At 46.1% G+C, this 24,151-nt stretch overlaps 1 protein-coding gene across 3 annotated transcripts; it reads right to left on the bottom strand.

Annotated features, from left to right (window-relative positions):
• Positions 1–6,926: 6,926 nt before the first annotated feature.
• On the bottom strand, positions 6,927–24,103 carry LOC103635761 (uncharacterized protein). 3 transcript variants are annotated; one of them, XM_008658140.4, is made up of 10 exons: positions 23,521–24,097; positions 21,832–21,901; positions 20,686–20,753; positions 20,474–20,562; positions 10,817–11,014; positions 8,569–8,773; positions 8,270–8,437; positions 7,980–8,147; positions 7,715–7,905; positions 6,927–7,612 (listed from the first exon to the last, which is right to left on the bottom strand). In XM_008658140.4, the coding sequence occupies exons 1-10, from the start codon at positions 23,959–23,961 to the stop codon at positions 7,450–7,452; spliced, it is 1,761 nt and encodes a 586-aa protein (XP_008656362.1). In that variant the 5' UTR covers positions 23,962–24,097; the 3' UTR covers positions 6,927–7,449. The 3 variants fall into 3 exon arrangements, 2 of the variants coding, with proteins under 2 accessions (XP_008656362.1, XP_023156627.1); XR_004852018.1 differs by having other exon boundaries at positions 8,569–8,778; positions 20,413–20,753; positions 21,832–21,897; positions 23,521–23,985; XM_023300859.2 differs by lacking the exon at positions 6,927–7,612 and having other exon boundaries at positions 7,773–7,891; positions 23,521–24,103.
• Positions 24,104–24,151: the final 48 nt, after the last annotated feature.

The raw sequence follows: 24,151 nt of genomic DNA, 5'->3' as shown, positions 1-24,151 counted from the left end.
ATATGTATAAAAAGGTCATTCTATCTCTATGTCGGTTTAAAACGCCGAAGCTCCATGAAAAGGGACCTTCGGCCATCTCTTGGAGACGACTTCAGCCGAAGCTGTTTCTTCGTGTGAGACCTTCGGCGCACCGAAGCACAACCCCAACAGCCGTCAACAAGGGTCTCCTCTTCCCCAACGTCGGCCACAAGTGCCTCATGGCAAGGGACAGCAAAAAGAAGGTAAAATCTAGAGCCTCCACTAAATATGCGTCATCTAGTGACGAGGATAACTCTAGTGATGATGAGGATAATTTGCTAGCTCTTTTTGCCAACCTCAACATGCAACAAAAGGAGAAACTAAATGAATTAATTGGAGCCATTCATGAAAAGGATGAACTCTTGGATAGCCAAGAGGACTTCCTAATTAAAGAAAATAAAAAGCATGTTAAGGTTAAAAATGCTTATGCTCAGGAAGAAGAAAAGTGTGAAAAATTAATTAGTGAGCTAAGCACTTGCCATGATATCATTTCCAACCTTAGAAATGAGAACGCTAAATTAATTGCTAAGGTTGAGAAGTTAGATAGTTGTGATGATTCAATTGTTAGTCTTAGAAATGATAATGCTAATTTGATTGCTAAGATTGACAATTTGAATGCATCTCTCTCTAGCCTTAAAATTGAGAATGAAAAATTAATTGCTAAGGCTAAAGATTTAAATGTTTGCAATGATGTTATTTCCAATCTTAGAAATGAAAATGTCATGTTACATGCTAAGATTGATGAATTAAATGTTTGCAAACCCTCTACATCTACCATTGAGCATGTTACTATTTGTACTAGATGAAGAGACATTAATGTTGATGCTATTCATGATCACCTTGCCTTAATTAAACAACAAAATGATCACATAGCTCAACTTAGTGCTAAGATTAATGAGCATGACTTAGAAAATGAAAAATTTAAATTTGCTAGAAGCATGCTCTATAGTGGTAGACACCCTGGGATTAAGGATAGCATTGGCTTCAAAAATGACCACAATGCCAAGCTTAATGCCCCTAAGAAATTGTCTAATTTTGTTAAGGGTAAGGCTCCCATGGTTTAGGATAACGAGGGTTACATTTTATACCCTGTCGGTTATCCCGAACATAAAGTTAGGAGAATTCATTTCTAGGAAGTATCACTCTGGCTCTCATCATGCTTTTATGTATAAGAGTGAGGCATCTAGTTTTAGGCAATCCACTCATGTTAAATTGCCTAAGAAGAAATCTCCTATAGCATCAAATGAATCAAATATTTCATTTAAGACTTTTGATGCTTCTTATGTGCTCACTAACAAATCAGGCAAAGTAGTTGCCAAATATGTTGGGGGCAAACACAAGGGCTCAAAGACTTGTGTTTGGGTACCCAAGGTGCTTGTTTCTAATGTCAAAGGACCCAAGACCGTTTGGGTACCTAAGAACAAGGCCTAAATTTGTTTTGTAGGTTTATGCATCTGGGGGCTCAAGTTGGATAACTGATAGCGGGTGCACAAACCACATGACTGGGGAGAAAAGAATGTTCTCCTCCTACGAGAAAAACCATGATCCCTAAAGAGCTATCACATTCGGGGATGGAAATCAAGGTTTGGTCAAAGGACTTGGTAAAATTGCTATATCTCCTGACCATTCTATTTCCAATGTTTTTCTTGTAGATTCTTTAGATTACAACTTGCTTTCTGTTTCTCAATTATGCAAAATGGGTTACAACTGTCTTTTTACAGATATAGGTGTTACTGTCTTTAGAAGAAGTGATGATTCAGTAGCATTTAAGGGAGTGTTAGAGGGTCAGCTATACTTAGTTGATTTTAATAGAGCTGAACTCGATACTTGCTTAATTGCTAAGACTAACATGGGTTGGCTCTGGCATCGCCTACTAGCCCACGTTGGGATGAAGAATCTTCACAAGCTTCTAAAGGGAGAACACATTTTGGGACTAACAAATGTTCATTTTGAGAAAGACAGGGTTTGTAGCGCATGTCAAGCAGGGAAGCAAGTTGGTGTTCATCATCCACACAAGAACATCATGACGACCGACAGGCCACTTGAGCTACTCCACATGGATCTATTTGGCCCGATAGCTTACATAAGCATCGGCGGGAGTAAGTACTGTCTAGTTATTGTGGATGATTATTCTCGCTTCACTTCACTTTTTGCAGGAAAAATCTCAAACCCAAGAGACCTTAAAGGGATTCTTGAGACGGGCTCAAAATGAGTTCGGTTTAAGGATCAAAAAGATTAGAAGCGACAACGGGACGGAGTTCAAGAACTCACAAATAGAAGGCTTCCTTGAGGATGAGGGCATCAAGCATGAGTTCTCTTCTCCCTACACACCTCAACAAAATGGTGTAGTGGAGAGGAAGAATAGAACTCTACTTGACATGGCGAGGACCATGCTTGATGAGTACAAGACTTTGGACCGGTTTTGGGCGGAAGCAATCAACACCGCTTGCTACGCCATCAACCGTCTCTACTTCACCGAATCCTCAAGAAGACATCATATGAACTCCTAACCGACAAAAAGCCCAATGTTTCATATTTTAGAGTCTTTGGTAGCAAATGCTTTATTCTTGTTAAAAGAGGTAGAAAATCTAAATTTACTCCTAATGCTTTAGAAGGCTTTTTACTTGGTTATGACTTAAACACAAGGGCATATAGAGTCTTTAACAAGTCAACTGGACTGGTTGAAGTTTCTTGTGACATTGTGTTTGATGAGACTAACGGCTCTCAAGTAGAGCAAGTTGATCTTGATGAGCTAGATGATGAAGAGGCTCCATGCGTCGCGCTAAGGAACATGTCCATTGGGGATGTGTGTCCAAAGGAATCCGAAGAGCCTCCACAAGCACAAGATTAACCATCTTCCTCCATGCAAGCATCTCCACCAACCCAAGATTATGAAAATGAAGATCAAGAGAAGTCACCTCAAGAGGAGGACAATGATCAAGGGGGAGATGCTAATGATCAAGACAAGGAAGATGATGAGGGTCAAAGACCGCCTCACCCAAGAGTCCATCAATCAATACAAAGAGATCACCCCGTGAACACCATCCTCGGCGATATTCAAAAGGGGGTAATCACTCGATCTCGTGTTGCTCATTTTTGTGAACATTATTCCTTTGTGTCTTCTATTGAGCCATACAGGGTGGAAGATGCATTAATAGATTCAGATTGGGTGTTGGCGATGCAAGAGGAACTCAACAACTTCACGAGGAATGAGGTATGACATCTTGTTCCACGTCCTAATCAAAATGTTGTAGGAACCAAGTGGGTCTTCCACAACAAGCAAGATGAGCATGGTGTGGTGACAAGGAACAAAGCCCGACTCGTGGCCAAGGGTTATTCACAAGTCGAAGGTTTGGATTTCGGTGAAGCATATGCACTCGTAGCTAGGCTTGAGTCAATTCATATATTACTTGCCTATGCTACTTACCATGGCTTCAAGCTTTATCAAATGGACGTGAAGAGTGCTTTCCTCAATGGACCAATCAAGGAAGATGTCTATGTTGAGCAACCTCCCGGCTTTGAAGATAGTGAGTACCCTAACCATGTCTATAAACTCTCTAAGGCGTTTTATGGGCTCAAGCAAGCACCAAGAGCATGGTATGAATGCCTAAGAGATTTTCTTATTGCTAATGGCTTCAAAGTCGGAAAAGCCGATCCTACTCTCTTTACTAAAACAATTGCCAATGATTTGTTTGTATGCCAAATTTATGTTGATGATATTATATTTGGGTCTACTAACAAATCTACATGTGAAGAGTTTAGTAGGATAATGGATAATAAATTTGAGATGTCTATGATGGGGGAGTTGAAGTATTTCTTAGGCTTTCAAGTCAAGCAACTCCAAGAGGGCACCTTCATTAGCCAAACGAAGTACATTCAAGACATTCTTACCAAGCTTGGGATGAAGGATGCCAAGCCCATCAAGACACCCATGGGAACTAATGGGCATCTCGACCTCGACACGGGAGGTAAATCCATAGATCAAAAGGTACACCGAATGATGATAGGATCTCTACTTTATTTATGTGCATCTCGACCGGATATTATGCTTTCCGTATGCATGTGTGCAAGATTCCAAGCCGATCCTAAGGAAGTTCACCTTAGGGCCGTAAAACGAATCTTGAGATATTTAGTTCATACTCCTAAGTTTGGCCTTTGGTACCGCAAGGGATCCACATTTGATTTAATTAGTTATTCCGATGCTGATTGGGTAGGGTGTAAAATTGATAGAAAGAGCACATCAGGGACTTGTCAGTTCTTGGGAAGATCCTTGGTGTCTTGGGCTTCTAAGAAACAAAATTCTGTAGCTCTTTCTATCGCCGAAGCCGAGTACATTGCCGCAGGCCATTGTTGCGTGCAATTGCTATGGATGAGGCAAACCCTTAGGGACTACGGTTACAAATTAACCAAAGTTCCTCTCCTATGTGATAATGAGAGTGCAATCCGCATGGCGGATAATCCCATCAAGCATAGCCGCACTAAGCACATAGCCATTCGGTATCACTTTTTGAGGGATCACCAATAAAGGGGGATATCGAGATTGCATATGTTAGCACCAAAGAACAATTAGTCGATATCTTCACCAAGCCATTAGATGAGAAAACCTTTACCAAACTTAGGCATGAACTAAACATTCTTGATTCTAGGAATTTTGATTGATATTTTGCACACATAACTTATTTATATACCTTTGATCATATCTCTTTCATGTGCTATGACTAATGTGGTTTTCAAGTGTATTTCATGCTAAGTCATAGATTGAAAGGGAAATGGGATCTTCGACGAAGATAAGGCTTCCACTCCACTCCATCGAATTATTCATCCTTCGCCGTCGCTCCACACCGCTCTCCAATTTGGTATAATCTTTACTCCTATATTATCTACCAAAGGAGGAGAAAGTTTGAAAAAGGGCTTATATTTCACTAACAAGTATCCATTTTTGGCGATTCATGCCAAAGAGGGAGAAAGTATTCGCCCAAAGCAAAAGGACTGCACCACCACCAATTTCAAAAATTATGTTCTTTCAATTTGTATTAAAGAAGTTTTTCAAATGGGTATCTTATTTTTGATATAATTTCAAATTGGTATGACCCCTTTCAAAATTGATATCTAAAACCCTCTTGAACACTAAGAGGAGAATTTCATTGAGGGAGATTTTGTTTAGTCAAAGGAAACACGTTTGAAACAGGGGGAGAAAATTTCAAATCTTGAAAATGCTTCTCAAAATCTTATTCATATACCTTTGACTATTTGCAAAAGACTTTGAAAAATAATTTCCAAAACATTTGCAAAAACAAAACAAGTGGTTCAAGCGGGGTCCAAAATGTTAAAAATGAAAAAAGCATCCATGCATATCTTATGAAATGAATATTGGTTTAAATCCAAGTAACCCTTGCACTTACCTTATGCAAACTAGTTCAATCCTGCACTTATATATTTGCTTTGGTTTGTGTTGACATCAATCACCAAAAAGGGGGGAGATTGAAAGGGAAATAGGCTCACACCTTTTCCTAAATGATTTTGGTGGTTGAATGACCCAACACAAATAATTGGACTAACTAGTTTGCTCTAGATTATAAGTTCTACAGGTGCCAAAGGTTCAACACAAACCAATAAAAAGTCCAAGAAAGAGTTCAAATAAAAAGAGCAAAAGACAACCGAAGGCTACCCTGATCTGGCGCACCGGACTGTCCGGTGCACCACCGGACAGTGTCCGGTGCACCAGGGAAATCAACTCCAAACTTGCCACCTTCGGGAATTTGGGAAGCCACTCCGCTATAATTCACCGGACTGTCCGGTGTGCCAAGCGGAGCAACGGTCGCCAGCGCAACGGTCGAGTTCAACGGTCGGCTGACAACGCTACAGTGTACGGACTGCAAGGGCAGAAGTCAGAGCAGGCGCAGATGGCGCACCGGATAGTGAACAGGACCTGTCCGGTGCACCACCGGACTGTCCGGTGGCCCATATGTCAGAAGCTGCAACGGTCGAACCCTAACGGTTGGGTGACGTGGCTGGCGCACCGGACTGTCCGGTGCGCCCGTCGACATCATAGTTCCCCAACTACCATTTTGGTGGTTGGGGCTATAAATACCCCCAACCACCACTCTTCAAGGCATCCAAACATTCACTACTCCTCATTCAATACAAGAGCAATACACAACACTCCAAGACACATGTCAAAGCCTCTGATCGAACCGAAGTCCACAATTCAACTCTAGTTTTTAGGACTTGTGAGAAGATCGACTTGTGTTCTTTTGTTGTTCTTGTTGCTTGGTTGGCTTTCTTCTTTCTCTCATTCTTACTCTCAAAGCCTTGTAAGTAAAGCAAGAGACACCAATTGTGTGATGGTCTTTGTGGGGTCTAAGTGACACGGGAAATCAAGGAAGGAAGCTCACTCGGTCTAAGTGACCGTTTGAGAGAGGGAAAGGATTGAAAGAGACCCGGTCTTTGTGACCACCTTAACGGTGAGTAGGTTTGCAAGAACCGAACCTCGGTAAAACAAATCACCATGTCATTCGCCTTATTCGCTTGTGATTTATTTTCGCCCTCTCTTTCGAACTCGATTATATTTATAACGCTAACCTCAGCTTGTAGTTGTGCTTAAAGTTTATAAATTTCAGATTTGTCTATTCACCCTTCTAGTCGACTTTGAGATATGATACATAATCTTTTTTATTTCAAGTACTAATATGTGAAACAACATATCCTTACATAGACTAACGGATAGAATCTTATACTGTCCACAGATGAAATTTTGGACCCACATCCACACTGCCGGCTAGGGTCGCCATCCCTAAGCACAATGGGTCGATGTCAAGACCATCGGATAATGACAATTAAAAGAATACTCAGCAAGCAGCTTTTGAACACATTATATCAAAAAAGAAGAAAGATTGCGACTATACTGATGAAGCAAGAATAAAGTTGCACTGAGCAGTTCTATTGTTAGAATTGTGAATAGAAGTGTAAGACACAGTTACAACCGTGAAAGCCTAGCTAAAAGAATACAGAGAGGCTATGGGCCCATGTTTAGGGCAAGATAATTTTTTTACAATGCCTGTTTACCATTTTAAATTTGTACATGATGACAGACTGCTAATGAACCATGTACAACAGCAATACTACTACCCAAAAACATTTGATACTTCATTGTCCTACTGGGGCCAGATCGGTTGTTGAGAATTATAGTCAGATGATGTATAGTTAGCATCACAATTGGTTTAATACTCCACGGACGAATCTGGGGTTATTCTGGCATATGCTATACAAGGAAAAACCGCTATATACGGAGAATAGGTTGCTCTCAATGCTGTGGCAACTGGCGAGTATGCTTGCTGATGAAGTGAAAAGCCGCACAGCAAATGAAGAATGAACAGACTAAAGTGGATGTCAGAAAGAATAGGGTTAGTCTGGAAATGCAACTATGAGATACTATCTACTGTGTTTGGATTTAGAGTGTTCTGTTCTGTTCAAGCGGCACATGCAGTCAGGACATGGAAATGTATATATGGATTCGCTTGGTCTTTTCATTTCAATCCCCTTGGCATCACTGTGTGCTCTCATATTAAGCAAGTGCCGCTTCAATGCCTTCCACCTGCACATAAGTGAAAATTGTGATTTTAACAAACAAGATGGCAAGTGTTTAGAACTCAAGATAAACCAAAACAACACTATGGACAACTAGTGTTAATCATACCCTATACGTGGATTATCAAAGAGTACGACAAGCCTTCTTTTGTCTGGTTTGATTGTTTTTGAATGCCCACCATACAAGTATCTCCTGTGACCCATAAGGAAATGTGGGAAATTTCCACCTTGTGTGGTCACAAAAACTTCACTTTGGGCACAAACACTATAGTCAACAGCAGCCATCCTTGAGGAGAAATTCTGGGAATAATGAGTCATTTCAGAACAATCAACGTCTGGAAGTACAGAACAAAAAAAAATCCTGCAGTTACTACCTTGAATGGAGCAAGTTCCTCTTCGGATGCCAGTGTCTCTTTTGTCTGTAGGAGAGGAAACATTTCAAGAAGAGAAGCCATGTTTTTCTCTGCTCTGTAAATCTTTCCAGACGCCAAAAAAATTGCAGTCTTATTGCTGAAACCCATTCCACGAAGCATTAACCCAACCTAAAGATAACAAGATAAGCATCTCAAGACAAATTCTGCTGTAATCCTAAATGAATTTGTTTTAAACTGAATATGTCAACAACAACAGTTGCTCTACCTTCTGTTATTAGATACTGACATACCTCCAAAGGTGTAAGAGGACATTTTCCATTCATTCTGATAACTCCTGGCCTTATTACCCGTCCTCTCTTAGTAAATTTCCCTCTCCAACCTATTTCTCTGGCTGCATCCATTTCTTTCTTCTCCTCATCACCACCGTCATAAACACAACATGAGAAGGCAATCATATCCTGCAAGATAACAATTAGCAGATGCCACACTTCAGAACACTGGCAGCATGTTACGCACAGACTCAAATATATCATGTGGATCCCTGGTTCCTAAACATTATAAGCATCAAGTTTCATGAAAGAGATCCAACCTCCTCAAACCGAAGATGCACTGAGATATATTTTCCATCGCTTTCAGCACTTCTCTCTCTCATTCGAGAAACTAAGGTTTCAGACAAAGATACAATTGGTTTAGAGAATTTTAAGGCTTCAAAGTTTGCCAAGCATCTCAACCGTTGAACAGCAGAAGGTGCATCAAATGAGAGTCGGTTGGCAAAAGGAGAAATCCTGATGACTCTGCACTAAAGAGCATAGCATCAGATAGAAATGCATTATAATTGAATTGAACACTTCATGATACTTAATAAAATAGAAATGACAAAATAGAAACTCCTAGCTAAACAGTGGTGCCCTTATAATCAGGGAAATGATTTCACACCTAATTCCATCATTAAAAGGAGTGTCAACAATTTAGAAGTCCTCGAAAGTCAGCTTTCACAAGCAACAGGTCACAGAGAATTTTGATAACAAAGAATGAAAGAATTGATCGAGTCAGAGGAAATGATTGCCGAAGATAAGTTTCAGGAATAAAGAGTTAGTATCCTTCTATAATAAATTTAAGAGGATATAGTTGAAGAAATGCTCCAAACACCACTAATGTTTTTAATATAAGATATCCTACGTTAACTATATATCAATATCATAGCAAGTCCAATAAAAAGGTTGTAGTGGTTATAAATATATCATATTTGTTTTTACAGATTCCCATGTCAAGTTTAATATCAAATTCGTATCCAACATACTATAAGTGCTCTCTATTCTACAGTAAATGACAGTAATCAGATATTTGACTTCAAAGGACTGACTCAGGACGCCCCTGATCAGGTCTCCCCATCCAGGTTCCAGGCAAGTCTTGAGCTTTCTTTTCTACGATTTTGGTAACCGAAATAGGGGATGGGTCAAATACAAAGTTTTGGACAAATAAGTGGCTCCATGGAAAAAGGATCCCTAACATTGCTTGCTCCTACATTATTTGAATCAATTCCAAAGAGGATTATTAATAAAAGGACTGTTCATGAAGCCTTACTTTAATAGGAGATTGATTTCAGACATCATAGGAGCTCTACCAGTTGGAGCTTTAGTGGACTACCTCCATATCTGGGATTTACTATCAAATGTTGAGCTGCAGCCTGGCATAGAAGACAAACATATTTTCTGTTTGGCATCAGATGATAAATACTCGGCCAAAATTGCTTATGAGGCCATTTTCTTAGGATCAAGTTCCTTTGGCCATTATAAAAGGGTGTGGAAATCCTGGGCCCCACCAAAATGCCGGTTCTTCCTTTGGTTTGCAGCTCAGAAGAGGTGCTGGACGGCTGATAGATTGGCAAGAACCAAGATGTCTTAATCATCCAGATAGATGTACCTCGTGTGATCAAGAAGTTGAAACAATTGATCATCTTCTAGTGTCGTGTGTCTTCACAAGAGAATTTTGGTTCTTCCTTTTGAGGAAATTCGGGTTGCAAAGTTTAGCCCCACAGCCATGTTCTTCAGCATTCATGAACTGGTTGCAAGAAGGTTCAGAAGCAATGGATAGTCTTATCAAGAAGGGACTCAATTCTATCATTATTTTGGGAGCTTGGATAATTTGGAACCACCAAAACAAATGTGTTTTTTATGTCAGGGCGCCCAGCTTAGCGGTAGCCCTTAGATCAGCAGGTGAGAAGAGATGCTTTTTCAGAGATGGCAGGAACCAAATACCTCTCCTACCTGACAGCCTCCCGACCGGATTCATAAGGGTAGTGTTCTGGGTCATAGTCTATAGATGGATCCTTTTTTATAAGCCTGTTTTTGGCCCCCGTAAGGGGATTGTTGTATCTGGGCTGGTCTATTTTAGACCTTTTTTCCTATCTTAATATAATGAGGCGTAGTTCTCCTGCACATTCGAGAATCGAGAGAAAAAAAGATAGTAATAAGATAAAGAGTAGTGTTACCAATTAAAAAAGCTATAAAATTTGGATTAGTACGCCAGTTAAATCATATGGAACATAAGCAACTGAGGACTAGATATAACATGAACCCATACAATACTCGGCCATTGGGGGAAGACCGCCCCCGTGGTTTTTACTCCGAGAAAGAACTCTGGTTTCACCCTATGGGGTTGCATTGTAACCTGGCACAGACCCTAACTCAACGGGCTGCCAACCACACCCAAACCAACCAAAGGTGCCACAAGCCCAAACCTTGCTACTATTTTTAGGGTTGCCAGCAAGGGGATTATTTGGGTGCCAAGATAACAGAAGATTCAAGAAGTAGTAACTGAACTGTATTTAAACTCACCTTTCTTCAACTAATTTTGGAAGAACAACATCTTTGTAATATTGAATGCGTGCCCAAGCCTTTATCTTGAAATTGAACACATTGCTGAGATTATGACCAAATCGCTCCATCATGAAATCCGGAATTTCGTCAACTACTCGAACATCATTTTGTAGACGTTGTACAAAGTGATCTTTATCATAGATATCACTGAATTTGCTGTATCCAAAATGAAATGTCTGGTGTTAATACAATTTACATCCAGAAAAGTATAATGTGCAGTTACTGGCAGGTGGCGTTTTCATCAGCTAACAACAACAACGCCTTTTTGTCCCAAGCACGTTGGGGTAGGCTAGAGATGAAACCCCATATGAAAACCTCAGAGCTCAACTCCCAAAGAAAAGAAAAGGGAGACAAAGGCAAAGGAGAACCGAAAAATGATGAAACGGGGAAACACATAAAAAGAGATAAAACCCACAAGAACCAGCAAGATCTAAAGGGGCACAAGAAAAGGTCAAACGATTAAGGAGGAAAAGCGAAACTACAAATCAGGGTTCTGGCACGTGAATTGCACACTTCCACCCCTTCCTATCCACGGCGAGCTCTTTATCAATATTCCACTCCTTCAGGTCCCTCTTCACAGCCTCTGTCCACGTCAAGGTTGGTCGACCTCTACCTCTCTTCACATTCTCGGGACGCCTAATTATTCCGATATGCATTGGTGTCTCTTCAAGTCTTTGTTGGATATGTCCAAACCATCTCAAACGATGTTGCATAAGCTTCTCCTCAATTGGCGCCACTCCTACTCTCTCTCGTATATCATCATTCCAGACTTGATCTCTCCTTGTGTGGCCACATATCCAGCGCAACATACGCATCTCTGCCACACTTAGTTGTTGGACATATCGTCTTTTAGTGGGCCAACATTCTGCTCCATACAACATAGCCGACCGGATTGCTGTCCTGTAGAATTTGCCTTTTAGTTTGTGTGGTACCCGGGGGTCGCATAAGACACCCGCAGCTTGCCGCCACTTCAACCATCCAGCTTTAATTCTATGACTGACATCCTCATCGATGTCTCCCTCCTTCTGAAGCATTGATCCTAAGTAACGAAAAATGTCTTTCTTGGGTACCACTTGACCATCAAGACTAACATCGCCATCCTCATACCCCATGGCACTGAAATCACACTTCATATACTCTGTTTTAGACCTACTAAGCCTAAAACCTTTTGCTTCCAGCGTCTGCCTCCACAATTCCAACTTTTGCGAAACACCACTCCTACTCTCCTCAATAAGTACCACATCATCGGCAAAAAGCATACACAACGATATATCTCCTTGTATGTCCCTTGTAACCTCATCTATCACCAAAGCGAAAAGATAAGGGCTCAAAGCCGACCCTTGATGTAGTCCTATGTTAATTGGAAAGTCATCGGTGTCTCCATCACTTGTTCGGACACTTGTCACAACATTAGTGTACCTATCTTTAATAAGATTAATGTACTTTGTTGATACTTTGTGTTTTTCCAAGGCCCACCACATTACACTCCTAGGTACTTTGTCATAAGCCTTCTCTAAGTCTATGAAGACCATATGCAGGTCTTTCTTTTGTTCTCTGAATCTCTCCATAAGTTGTCTTAGTAAGAAAATGGCCTACATAGTTGATAGGAATCGGGGCTGATTCCCGGATTGATCGCAGGTTGTAGTGGTGGGTGATTGGTGGTCGGGGTTTGGGGCGCGATGCACAGCGGCGGGTCGCCGTGTTCACCGCGCGTGAGAGGAGAGAGGCGCGAGGAAAGGGCAGCTAGGTCACAGTAATCTCCCGGCTCCCTCTGGGAAGCCGGAACAATCTTGTTTCTGCTTGATCTATAGAGTGGTGCTTACAATTATTTATACTCCCTTCTAATCCTTATCTAATGAGATAGATCTTCTCTTTTCTCTCTAACAAATCTTATCTTCTAATCCTTATCTGCATGCAATCTTATCTTCTAATCCTTATCTGCATGCAATCTTATCTTCTAATCCTTATTTGCATGCTTTATGTTGTTGCCCGGCGCCTATAGTGGCGGCCGGTCATAACATCTCTCCCCGCCTGCGCAAACAGCTCGTCCTCGAGCTGGAAGTCTGGGTAGTGCGCCTGGAACTCGTCGACTGTCTCCCACGTTGCGTCGTCTTCAGGGAGGCCGTGCCACTTGATCAGCACGCGCCAAACGCCCCGGCGCTGCTGCGCCTGAAGGGCGCGCTCCGGCCCCGGGAGGATGCGTCCATCCATGACCGGCGGAAGGGAGGCCGGAGTTGCTGGAGGTTCGCCATGGTGAGGCTTCAGCAGCCCTACGTGGAAAACGTCGTGGATGCGCGCCCCGTCCGGAAGCTGTAGACGGTAGGCGACGCTGCTGATGCGTTCCACCACTTGAAATGGTCCCGCATACCGCGGCCCAAGCTTGCGCTTGGCACGGGGGTCCAAGGACTGCGCCGTTCGGTGCAGCAGGCGCAGCCAAACCCAGTCTCCCACAGCATACTCCACGTCGCGGTGGTTGGCGTCGTAGTATTTCTTGGACATCTGCTGGGCTTGAAGAAGACGTTGACGGACTTCAGCAAGTATCTCGTCCTGACTGCGTAGAAGAGTCTAAGTCGCCTCTGTCCGCGCTGACCCTGGTGTATAGGGCAGGATGGGCGGCGGGGAACGACCGTAGACCACCTCAAAGGGGGTGGCTCGCAGAGCGGTGTGGAAGGAGGTGTTGTAGCAGTATTCCACCCACGCGAGCCAGTCGACCCACGCACGGGGTCGATCGCCTGTGACGCAGCGTAGGTACATAGCGAGCACCTTGTTGACCACCTCGGACTGGTCGTCCGTCTGTGGATGGAAGGCGGTGCTCATACGCAGCTTCACGCCTGCCATCCCGAAGAGGTCGCGCCAGACGTGCCCCGTAAAGACGGGGTCTCTGTCGCTGACGATGGAGGAGGGGAAGCCGTGTAGACGAACAATGCCCTCGAAGAACGCTCGAGCGACCGTTGTCGCAGTGTAGGGGTGCCCGAGCGCGATGAAGTGTGCATATTTGGAAAAGCGATCGACGACCGTTAGGATCACCGACTTGCCACCCACCTTGGGCAATCCTTCAATGAAGTCGATGGAGATATCAGCCCAGACTTGCGAGGGCACTTCCAGCGGTTGCAGCAGCCCTGCCGGCTGCAATGTTGTCGTTTTATTGCGCTGGCATGTGGTACAGGTGCGCACCAAGTCCCGCACCAATGCCCGGTCGCCGGGGATGTAGAAATCCGCTCGTAGGCGATGTAGAGTCTTCTGGATGCCCTCATGGCCGGCGGAGTGGGCCAGGGAGAGGGCCTGGTGGCGCAGGTCAGCATGGCCCGGCACGTAGATGCGGTTACCATGGAGTAGTAGCCCGTCGTCGATGCGCCATGGGCCCTGCAGCTTGCCCGCCTCGAAGCGCCGACGCACATCCTTAGCATCGTCCGCGTGCGACGTCGCGCGGCGGATGTCGTCGATGAAGGTGAAAGACGGCCCCGAGCGCACGCATAAGGCCGACCCGAAGCTGGTGCTTCCCTCCTCAGTGTCGCGGCGGGACAAGGCGTCCGCTACGACGTTGAGGCGTCCTGGACGGTACATGACGTCGAAGTCGTAGCCAAAGAGCTTGCTGATCCATTGGTGCTGAGGCACGGTCGACAAGCGCTGGTCCAGCAAGAACTTCAAGCTGTAATGGTCAGTACGAATAATAAAATGACGCCCCGACAAGTAAGGGCGCCAATGGCGTACTGCCTGCACCAGCCCAATCAGCTCGCGCTCATATGCCGCCAGCTTGAGGTGGCGAACGGCGAACGGCCTGCTGAAGAAAGCGAGAGGCTCGGCGCCCTGGTGTAGGACAGCGCCGAACCCCACGCCGGAGGCGTCGCAGTCCACCATGAATTCCTTGTCGAAGTCGGGCATCTGGAGGATCGGTCCCGTCGTGAGGGCGTGCTTGAGCGCTTGGAAGGCCTCCGCGGCCTCCTCATCCCATGCGAAGGCGTCTCGGCGCAGAAGACGTGTCAGGGGCGCTGCGATGAGGCCGAAGTCCCGGATGAATTTCCGGTAGTAACCGGCCAAGCCCAGGAAACCACGGAGACCCCGGGCGGAGCGCGGTGTTGGCCACGAGGTGACTGCCGCCACCTTGGCGACATCCATGGCCACACCGTCCTTGGAGATGACGTGGCCCAAATAGGCCACCGAAGGCGCCCCGAATGAGCACTTCGAGCGCTTTAGGTGGAGCTGGTGCGCCCGAAGCTCATTCAGGACGATGGCGACTTGCTACAGATGCTCTGCCCATGACGAGCTGTAGATAAGAATGTCGTCGAAGAAGACGAGCACAAACCTCCTTAGGTACGGCCGTAGGACGTCGTTCATCAAGGTCTGGAATGTCGCCGGGGCATTGGAAAGCCCAAACGACATCACTAGGAACTCATAGTGGCCATGATGAGTGCGGAACGCCGTCTTGGCGATGTCGTTGACGCACATCCGCACCTGATGATAGCCCGAGCGCAAATCGAGCTTGGTGAAGAAGCGAGCCCCATGGAGCTCGTCGAGAAGCTCGTCCACGACGGGTATGGGAAACTTGTCCTTGGCAGTCTTGGCGTTGAGGGCGCGGTAGTCGATGTAGAAACGCCAGGACTTATCCGCCTTGCGAACAAGGAGTACCGGCGCCGAGAATGGCGAAGTGCTAGGGCGGATAATCCCCTGGGTGAGCATGGCGTCGCACTGGCGCTCCAGCTCATCCTTCTGCAGCTGGGGGTATCGGTATGGTCGCACGGCGACCGGTGCTGTTCCTGGGAGCAGATGGATGCGGTGGTCGTATGGTCGGGTCGGCGGCAGGCCTCGGGGCTCCTCGAATGTGGAGGCATGCTGAAGAAGAAGCCGGTCCAGCATGGGTTGCTGGTCACTTGCGGCTACCACCGCTGCTACGGAGGCTCGAGGGTCAGGAGGGTCGGCACCCCCGATGCCCCGCCACAATACACGGTGGTCGTCGCGCTGGAAGGCCATCGTCATGGCCTCGAGGTCCCAAGTGATGGGCCCTAAGGTCCGCAGGTAGTCGACGCCGAGGATGAAGTCGAAGCAACCCAAGTCGAGGCCGACGCACGTGATGGAGAAGTGCTCGTTCTCGATGGAGATGGGCACATCGCGGGCCACCCCGGCGCAGCGAAGGTTGTCACCATTTGCGACAGTGACCCTGAGGTGCTCCCCTGCGGCGGGTACCAGCCCCAAACGACGCATGGTGGCACTCTGGAGGAAGTTATGCGTTGAGCCGGTGTCCAGCAGAGCCATAAGTCGCTCCCCCTTGACCATCACCGGAAGCACCATGGAGCTCTCTGTGCGAATGCCTGCGAGTGCCTGGAGGGAGACCACAAAAGCAATAGCGGCCTCAGGGTCCTGTACGGACGCAGCCTGCAGTCCTGCGTCATCGGTAGCCGCGGGCGCGCCCTCGTCGACGATGTAGTCCCCGCACTCCAAATAGAAGAGGCGCTGGCATACGTGACCCGGAACATATGGCTCGTCACAGTTGTAGCACAGCCCTTGACGGCGTCGCTCTTGCATCTCCGCCGGTGTGAGCCGACGAAAGGGGTGCCCCCCTGGAAGTGTATGCGCCGCTGCAGGAGGTTGCCCCCCCACTTGCGCACGCGCCGGTGGCTGCTGGGGCGGGCGAGGGGCGTGTCGCGTGGGGCGGGATGTCGGAGCCGGCTGTGCGGTCGCCGTGCATAGCTCAAATGCGCGAGCATAGTACATGGCGGTCTGAAGATCCCGTGGATGGTGCATCTGCACTTGCACCCGTATGTGGTCGGGAAGGCCGCCGACGAATAGTTCCGCCCGCTGAACCGAGGATACACTGTCGACGTGACACGCAAGCGCTTGGAAGCGCTCGGCAAACTCCTGCACCGTGGACTGAAAGGGAAGCCGACCCAACTCCGCAAGTCGGCTGCCCTGTATTGGCGGTCCGAAACACAGGTGGCAGAGTTCTCGGAACCGTTCCCACGTCGGCATGCCCTCGTCCTGCTCGAGGGCGTAGTACCACGTCTGGGCCGTGCCCCTCAAGTGGTATGAGGCCAGCCATGTGCGGTCGGAAGCGAGCGTGCGTTGGCCCCGAAAAAACTGCTCACATTGATTGAGCCAATTGACGGGGTCAGCAGCGCCATCGTATGTTGCGAACTCCAGTTTGTAGAATCGTGGAGGCAGGGGATCGGATGCCGCGGGTGCCGTCGGTGCTGCTGCTGGCGGGGACGAGCACTGGCCCCTGGACCCCGGGGGCGGAACGCTGCTGCCGTGGAACGGCGACCCATCCACCCCGCCGTAGAGGACACCGGCCGCCGATGAGCCCCCGTGAGAGGGAACTCCCCCAGCGGCTGGCTGAAACGGTACGTGTGGTTGTATGGCGGCCGATCCGAAGACGGGCGCCGATGTCACGGTCGCCCACGCCGGCAGTGGTGAGGGCGAGGGCGGAAATCGAACCATATGGATGGGGAGGCCCTGGGACGCCTGTGGTGAAGAAGATGAAGCAGAACCTGCCCAGTCCGGCGGCATCCCGTATTGGTACGAGGGCGCCGACGCGGGCGGTTGCTGCGGCGGAGGTAGCTGCGGTGGCGGCGTATAGGGTCCTGCCAGGAAGGCGCGGATCCCGGCCACCGCCTGGCCCAGCTCCAAGATGGCCGCCGTCATCTCATGAGGCGTGAATGCCTGGAGGCGGGAAGAGCCTGCCAGGACGTCGGCTGGCGGCGCAGTGGGCACCAGTGCGGCCGCCGTGTGATCGCCGAGCATGGGGGCGGTCGTCCCCTGGGATGCCGGTGCCTGTAGCTGGGCACCCGGCGGCTGGGACAGCCCCGGAGATGGTGGCGGCTGCGGGTGGTGGGGAGAAGGTGGAGGGTTGGGGCTGGACATGGTGATCGAACCTGAAATTGCTGATACCAGGTTGATAGGAATCGGGGCTGATTCCCGGATTGATCGCAGGTTGTAGTGGTGGGTGATTGGTGGCCGGGGTTTGGGGCGCGATGCACAGCGGCGGGTCGCCGTGTTCACCGCGCGTGAGAGGAGAGAGGCGCGAGGAAAGGGCAGCTAGGTCACAGTAATCTCCCGGCTCCCTCTGGGAAGCCGGAACAATCTTGTTTCTGCTTGATCTATAGAGTGGTGCTTACAATTATTTATACTCCCTTCTAATCCTTATCTAATGAGATAGATCTCCTCTTTTCTCTCTAACAAATCTTATCTTCTAATCCTTATCTGCATGCAATCTTATCTTCTAATCCTTATCTGCATGCAATCTTATCTTCTAATCCTTATCTGCATGCTTTATGTTGTTGCCCGGCGCCTATAGTGGCGGCCGGTCATAACAATAGTTGATCTCCCAGGCATGAAACCAAAATGATTTTGGGTCACGCTCGTCATCTTCCGCAGGCGGTGTTCAATGACTCTCTCCCATAGCTTCATTGTATGGCTCATGAGCTTAATTCCACGGTAATTAGTACAACTTTGAACATCTCCTTTGTTCTTGAAGATTGGTACTAACGTACTCCGCCGCCACTCGTCGGGCATTCTGTTTGTCCGAAAGATGGTGTTGAAACAATCAATAATATTTATACACCAACCTGAACTGACAAAACCTGAAGAAAGTGAAACAACTCAACAAAAGGCAGAGCCATTCAATCCAACCAAGTGCCAAATGTATACAACATCCAACAATAGGTAAAGAAATTCAACCATTAAAGGTATTATTTTCCTCCTAGACTAATTGGTATAACCCTTTTAGAAATTTCTCAGCAATCATAACAAGAAACCAGAATTCAATCACTGAAGCGAAGTTTTTTCCAGCACAACATGCAAACAAGGATAACCTATACCAGTTTTGGTCCTTTATGATATGATAACTTGTGCAGTCAACAACAACTAGCAACATAGTGCACAACTAACTTCAGATCTACATTATTTTGTCCATTGTGCAGACAACTCCCTCAGCTTTACTTGAAACCATACTATAATGCAAAACCATGTTTAAAAAAAGGCTCGAGCTATGCAAGAAAGCTGCATGTCATTTAACTGAGAAAAAAGAGAATAAAGCAAGGGAGAGGCAGAATGCCTTCGCCCCAACCCAGCATACACACGCCTAGCAAAGGATTAGCTAAAGACACGCCACCAAACACTACAAACGATCACCACCAGCACCTCTGCTATATAGGAGGATTAATTGACCACGGTGAGCGACCATAGCATCAGCTCCTAGAGCGATAAAGCCCCAGCAGTAAACTGCTCTCAAGCACAGCAGCCTGCAGAATAGCTCCAATACATGGTCTTTCTCTATCAATAATTCAATATTCTAGAGTGATAACTATGTTTTCTGGTCGACCTAGGGGTCCGACCAGGTGACTAATCTCGATTAATTGACGACTAGGTCGACTAATCGACCTCGTGTACTAGTCGTCTTGTTCATCCAGGATATATGTGTAGAGTATATATGGTATATAAGACCATACAGTGGCGGACTTACCGCCCAGGCACCACAGGCGGTGGCCTGGGCTGCCTCGGCTGCGACAATGGACAGAAGCAAGCAAACATCATACCCACAAGCAAGCAAGCAGAGCAGCAAAGGGTCTAGGCACAGGCGTAGAGTATAGCAGTGTAATTTCGCCTAGGCTGTCTTCAAATCCTGGGTCCGCCACTGAGACCATATATGTATAGAGTATATAACAATAGTATATAGTATATAACATATTATATGCGAAAGGGCCTCTAGCGTAATGGTTAAGGCTTTCGAGTACCAGGAGGTCACGGGTTCGATCCCTCTCGGGGGCGAATTTCGGCCTTGGTTAAAAGAATCCCCTCGTTGTGCCCCGCCCGCTCTCGGGTTACATCCTGTGCGCCACCCTCCGGTTGGGTCGTTGCAGAGTGGACGGTGACGGCCCGCTAGTGATGGGGGACCAGGGTTGTTTCGGTCTCTTCTTAATATAATACCAGGAGGGCGGTCTTTATAACATAGTATATAACAATATTATAGAGTATATAACATAGTGTATAACTATATATAAAGGGTAAACATGACATGGATTCTGCAATACTCATTTAATATAAGATATTTGTTCATCCATCTGAAAACAGTAGCTCCCCAATGACCCTAAAGTAATGCAGGCGTTCAAAACAGCAAAGAAACACTTACTACCATGCTACTAGTGACCTAAAGAAGATATTCATCCAACTAAAATTTTTTACAGGCTTCAGACCCTGGTCACTCAGAAGCACCTGATCGAGCGACTAATCGTCCCTAGTCGTCGACTAGTCGGACGACCAGGGCGATCAGGTGTTCTGATTGGGCCGGCTTTCCTAATCGGCCACCCTAAACCGACCAGCCCAACTAATCGCGATTAGTCGGACGACTTGAAAACAGAGAGTGATAATGATGCAAACAGGAGATAAAGTGTGAATTCAACATTCTAGAGAACTTAAAAGGTCAAATCTTAAACTGCAGGAGTGTTTGCAAGAATGAAAGGTCATATCTTGCATTTGCATCAAACAAGATCACCATACATACTAGAAGAAAATGACATATTATGGTTTTACATCATGAATTGGGAGAAATCCATTTAGCTTACAGGAGTTGATGGTATGTTCCAGTACTTAATAAAAATTTGAGTTGAGAGGTGGGGAATGCACCTAGGATCCCTCCAAATGCTATGGAAATGGAAATTTGGGATGATAAGAGTAGCATTCAGAAAACCAGCAATGGCGACTGCATTGCATATCTGAAAAAAAACAAAAAAAACAAAAAATAGAGGCATAAGTTAATAACTAAAGATACCACATACCAGTTAACAGAAAATGTAAAATGTCAGGAGTAACAAGAAACACTAAGGTAAGACGACTACTGATGTCCTTTGTTGATTTAAACCACCATTTGCCTCAACGTATATGTAGCCATTTGATTCAGGTAAACCTAACAGAAGTATGGAATAAATTATTAGACAGAGATAAATTAGGAGGAATAGATATGCAAGTTTTCTAAATGGAAGTATGGAACTAATTCCAGTCACGAAATCAAAATGATGTTTCTGCCTTCACAGTGACACTTACATTAACCACTAAATTTCCGTATCCTGAAAAGATTTTTAAAATTGGATACTATTAAGGTAAGATTTTCAAAACTGGATACTATTAGGGTAAAATTTCATTTCTCCAAATAACCTAGCCTGTAAAATATCTTGTGTCCAAATTAATATGGTTCGAATAATTTCTACATTGTGAGTTTAATAACAAAAACACTGGAGGTAGTAACATATCTGACTCTTCCAAGTGTAAACTTGGTAAAAAACAAATCATATAAAGAAGAGAACTATTCTTATATCAGGACGATGATCCATTAACCATAAACACTTGTCAATCATATGCCAAGAACCATAACCCCAATATGTGCTGCTGCCTGCTTGTAAGTTGTATGATAAACTCATTACGGCATTTCTGAAATTTAGCTTTGTTGTAATAGGGTTAGGGTCTTTGGCTTGTTACCCCTTTACACTTTGTTCAAGCTAGCAACCCCAGCCGTTCTGTAACCAATATTGTTTTCTAAAAGCATTGTTATGCTCCTTTCCAAAAAAAAATCATAAACTCATTACAGTGCATAATAAGCAGTAGGCCAGTAGCAGAACTACTGTTTGCCTGTTTGCAGTTCTATGTAACTGCATGCAACAACAAGCCATTTGTTAACATCGAAACATAAGGCCATGTAAATTAATTTTTGTAATACAACAAAAAAGTCTTCCATTCACAAATATGAATGAGTTCTCAGAGTAAAAAAAATGAATGTGTTCAGGGGTTTTACAATCTACATATCAGAAAGGAAACAAAAAAACCTGAATTGCATCAAAGAGACAAAGACACATTATAAGTACCCTAAAACAAGACGCTAGAAGGAACAAACAAAATTACAAATGACAAATTCACGAAATCTGCACATCTGATGCACCATGTTTAGTTAAGAGTCAAACAAATGGAAGAACCGCAAGAAAGTGGCACACCATTTGTCATGTTGTTTATGCAGGGCCACCATGTGCCACCTTTGTAAGTGTGCCTCCATACAGTTGCTAGCTAGAAAAATATGAGAATGTGAGAGAAAGAAGCATATATGCAAAAGTAACACAGATAAGAAGCATAGAACTATAATCATCAAAACATGGAACACAAGTACAAGGCCTTAGGCCTTTTTTTCTACTTCATTCCTGGATGTCGTCCAGTTAATATCTTCTGATGGATATTGTAATGAAAGATGTAAATGGATGCAAATATATACCCAATGGTCTTATTCCATTTGGAATGATAAAAGGAAAGGCCTAGCTGCTGATGGATTTGACGTTTTATCTTTTCATTCATGAATTGTATCCCATGGACATAAACAGATTTCAGCAGATTGCATATTGGAACTCATTTCTTTGGTTCATTCTTGGTCCATTCACCCACATTTTGCATCAGAGAATTTGAAATTCATTTATTTTGCATGCCAAACCATGGTTTACATTGTTTCATTTGAGGGCATAATAAGAGGATTTTTAAGCCATAAACAAATAAAAAGGTGGTGAAGATGACAGCAAATGAGACGCAGAACACTTAGGCCCCGTTTGGTTACATTAGACCTAGAACTAAAGTTTAGTCTAGGGACTAAACTTACCTTGTTTGGTTGTAGGGACTAAACATATTCTAAATACATTAAATGCAACAAATAAAGACCGAAATACCCTTTTTCTTGTTTCCTGTGTATGATGCCAGTTTTCTAGCCAAGGTCAATTGGAGTAAATGGTGTCCTTTAGTCCATTTTAGCTCCCATGTGAGGGACTAGAGACTAAAGCCAATTAGCCCCTACTGTAGTCTTTCTGTTTGGCAAAATAGGGACTAAATGGGACTAAAAAAACAGGGACTAAAGATTAGTCCCTCTAACCAAACGGGGCCTTAAACACAAGAAATGCAGGTGAAGTTTGCTTGTTGTGGTGCAAGTGCAACTGGAGCTTCTTGATCATGATTGTATCAGATTTGGTTTCAGGCGTCACAAGATTTCCCTTGTGTAGTATCCCATTATGTGCGTGAAACTGTCAATTTTTTTAAAAAAAACTGAGTAATAATATTCTCTATGACGACGAGGGCAAGTGAAATGAACATCCCTTATGAGAGCATGGTGTAATCAATAAAGAAACCACACTTTTTGTATTTATTAAGAGCAAAGGGCAGAATAGCACATACTAATTTGGATGAGACAAATTGACTAAACCAACAAGTGATCTTGCAATGTAACAAGGACCAATAACATTCTAACATGCCTGCCAACCTGAACCAAGTTTCAGAAGACGGGATAAATTGGTCGTTCGTGTCATCCCATGACACAAAGCAATCACATAAACAAGCAAACAACAATATAAAGCCCACGGTTCAAGCACATGTCCACTGCCACCCATTTCCTCACTATTAGAAGACGACCAGGTGCCAATTCGGATTGATCAACACCATTTAATATAATGTAAAGAGCATGTTACACCATCTTTGCTCGACCACCATATGCAAAAGCATTACGCCGCCTAATGCCTATGCATAAGTTCGACCATGCTTCAGCCATTCTGTGATCAGTACGGCCAAACATTCGCGCCACATTGCAAGCCCCACAGACAAAATCAAAACGCTGCAACAAAATGTGCGAGGAGAAGGGAGACAGAGACACTGACCGCGCCGGTAGAGTTGTCGGCGTCCATGTCGGCGCGGAGCCGCGCGTACAGCTGCGGGCTGCGGTACACGGACCCGGGCGGCTGGCGCGCGATAATCCGCGGCACGGCGTCGAGCGGGAGCGAGCCCATGTACAGCAGCATCGCTGCGACGTACAGGAGCGGCGCGAAGAGGAACACCGCCTGCCTCCGCAGCAGTGTCGCGAGCACCGCCCTGGCCACCCTCCGCGCCGCGCCGCCGCCACCACGGTGGGCAACCCCCGCCCGCGCCGCCGCCGTCGCCGAGGCCGCGGTCCCCGGGATGGCCCTCGCTGGACCAGCCTTCGCGGGCGTCCGGCTGGCCCCGCCAGCGCCGGCCCCAGGCCGCACCGGAGCCGAAGGCGGCGGCGGCGCGCTCGCCGCGGCGCCGAAGCTGCCTAGGCGGCTGTACGCCTGCCCCTGCATTGGGTCGGTGCCCCTCCGGAACTAGGTCTAGGCCTCCCCCGCGCGCGATCGCTGCCGCCCGCGCCGCGCAATGGGGGCGAGACGAGAGAGGGAGGCGGGGTGAGGAGGACGGGGTGGCGCGTGTGCAGGCGAACGAGCGGGGTGAGTGCGCGTCGCGTGAACGACCGAGCGCGAGCGTGGCGAGGTGGCG

The sequence above is a fragment of the Zea mays genome, chromosome 8 (genome assembly GCF_902167145.1).
Source record: "Zea mays cultivar B73 chromosome 8, Zm-B73-REFERENCE-NAM-5.0, whole genome shotgun sequence".
NCBI classification, from domain to species: domain Eukaryota; kingdom Viridiplantae; phylum Streptophyta; class Magnoliopsida; order Poales; family Poaceae; genus Zea; species Zea mays.
Note: the sequence above shows the minus strand (reverse complement) of the source record. Positions and strands in the feature narration are given on the sequence as shown.

Bases quoted from the DNA above. Each gene is read 5' to 3' on its own strand.
- LOC103635761 (XM_008658140.4), bottom strand. From the start codon at position 23,961: ATGCAGGGGCAGGCGTACAGCCGCCTAGGCAGCTTCGGCGCCGCGGCG. The intron at 21,902-23,520 runs GTCAGTGTCTCT...ATATTTTTCTAG, and splicing joins CCGACAACTCTACCGGCGCG to CTAGCAACTGTATGGAGGCA. The intron at 8,438-8,568 runs GTTGGATCTCTT...GTTATCTTGCAG, and splicing joins TGCATCTTCGGTTTGAGGAG to GATATGATTGCCTTCTCATG.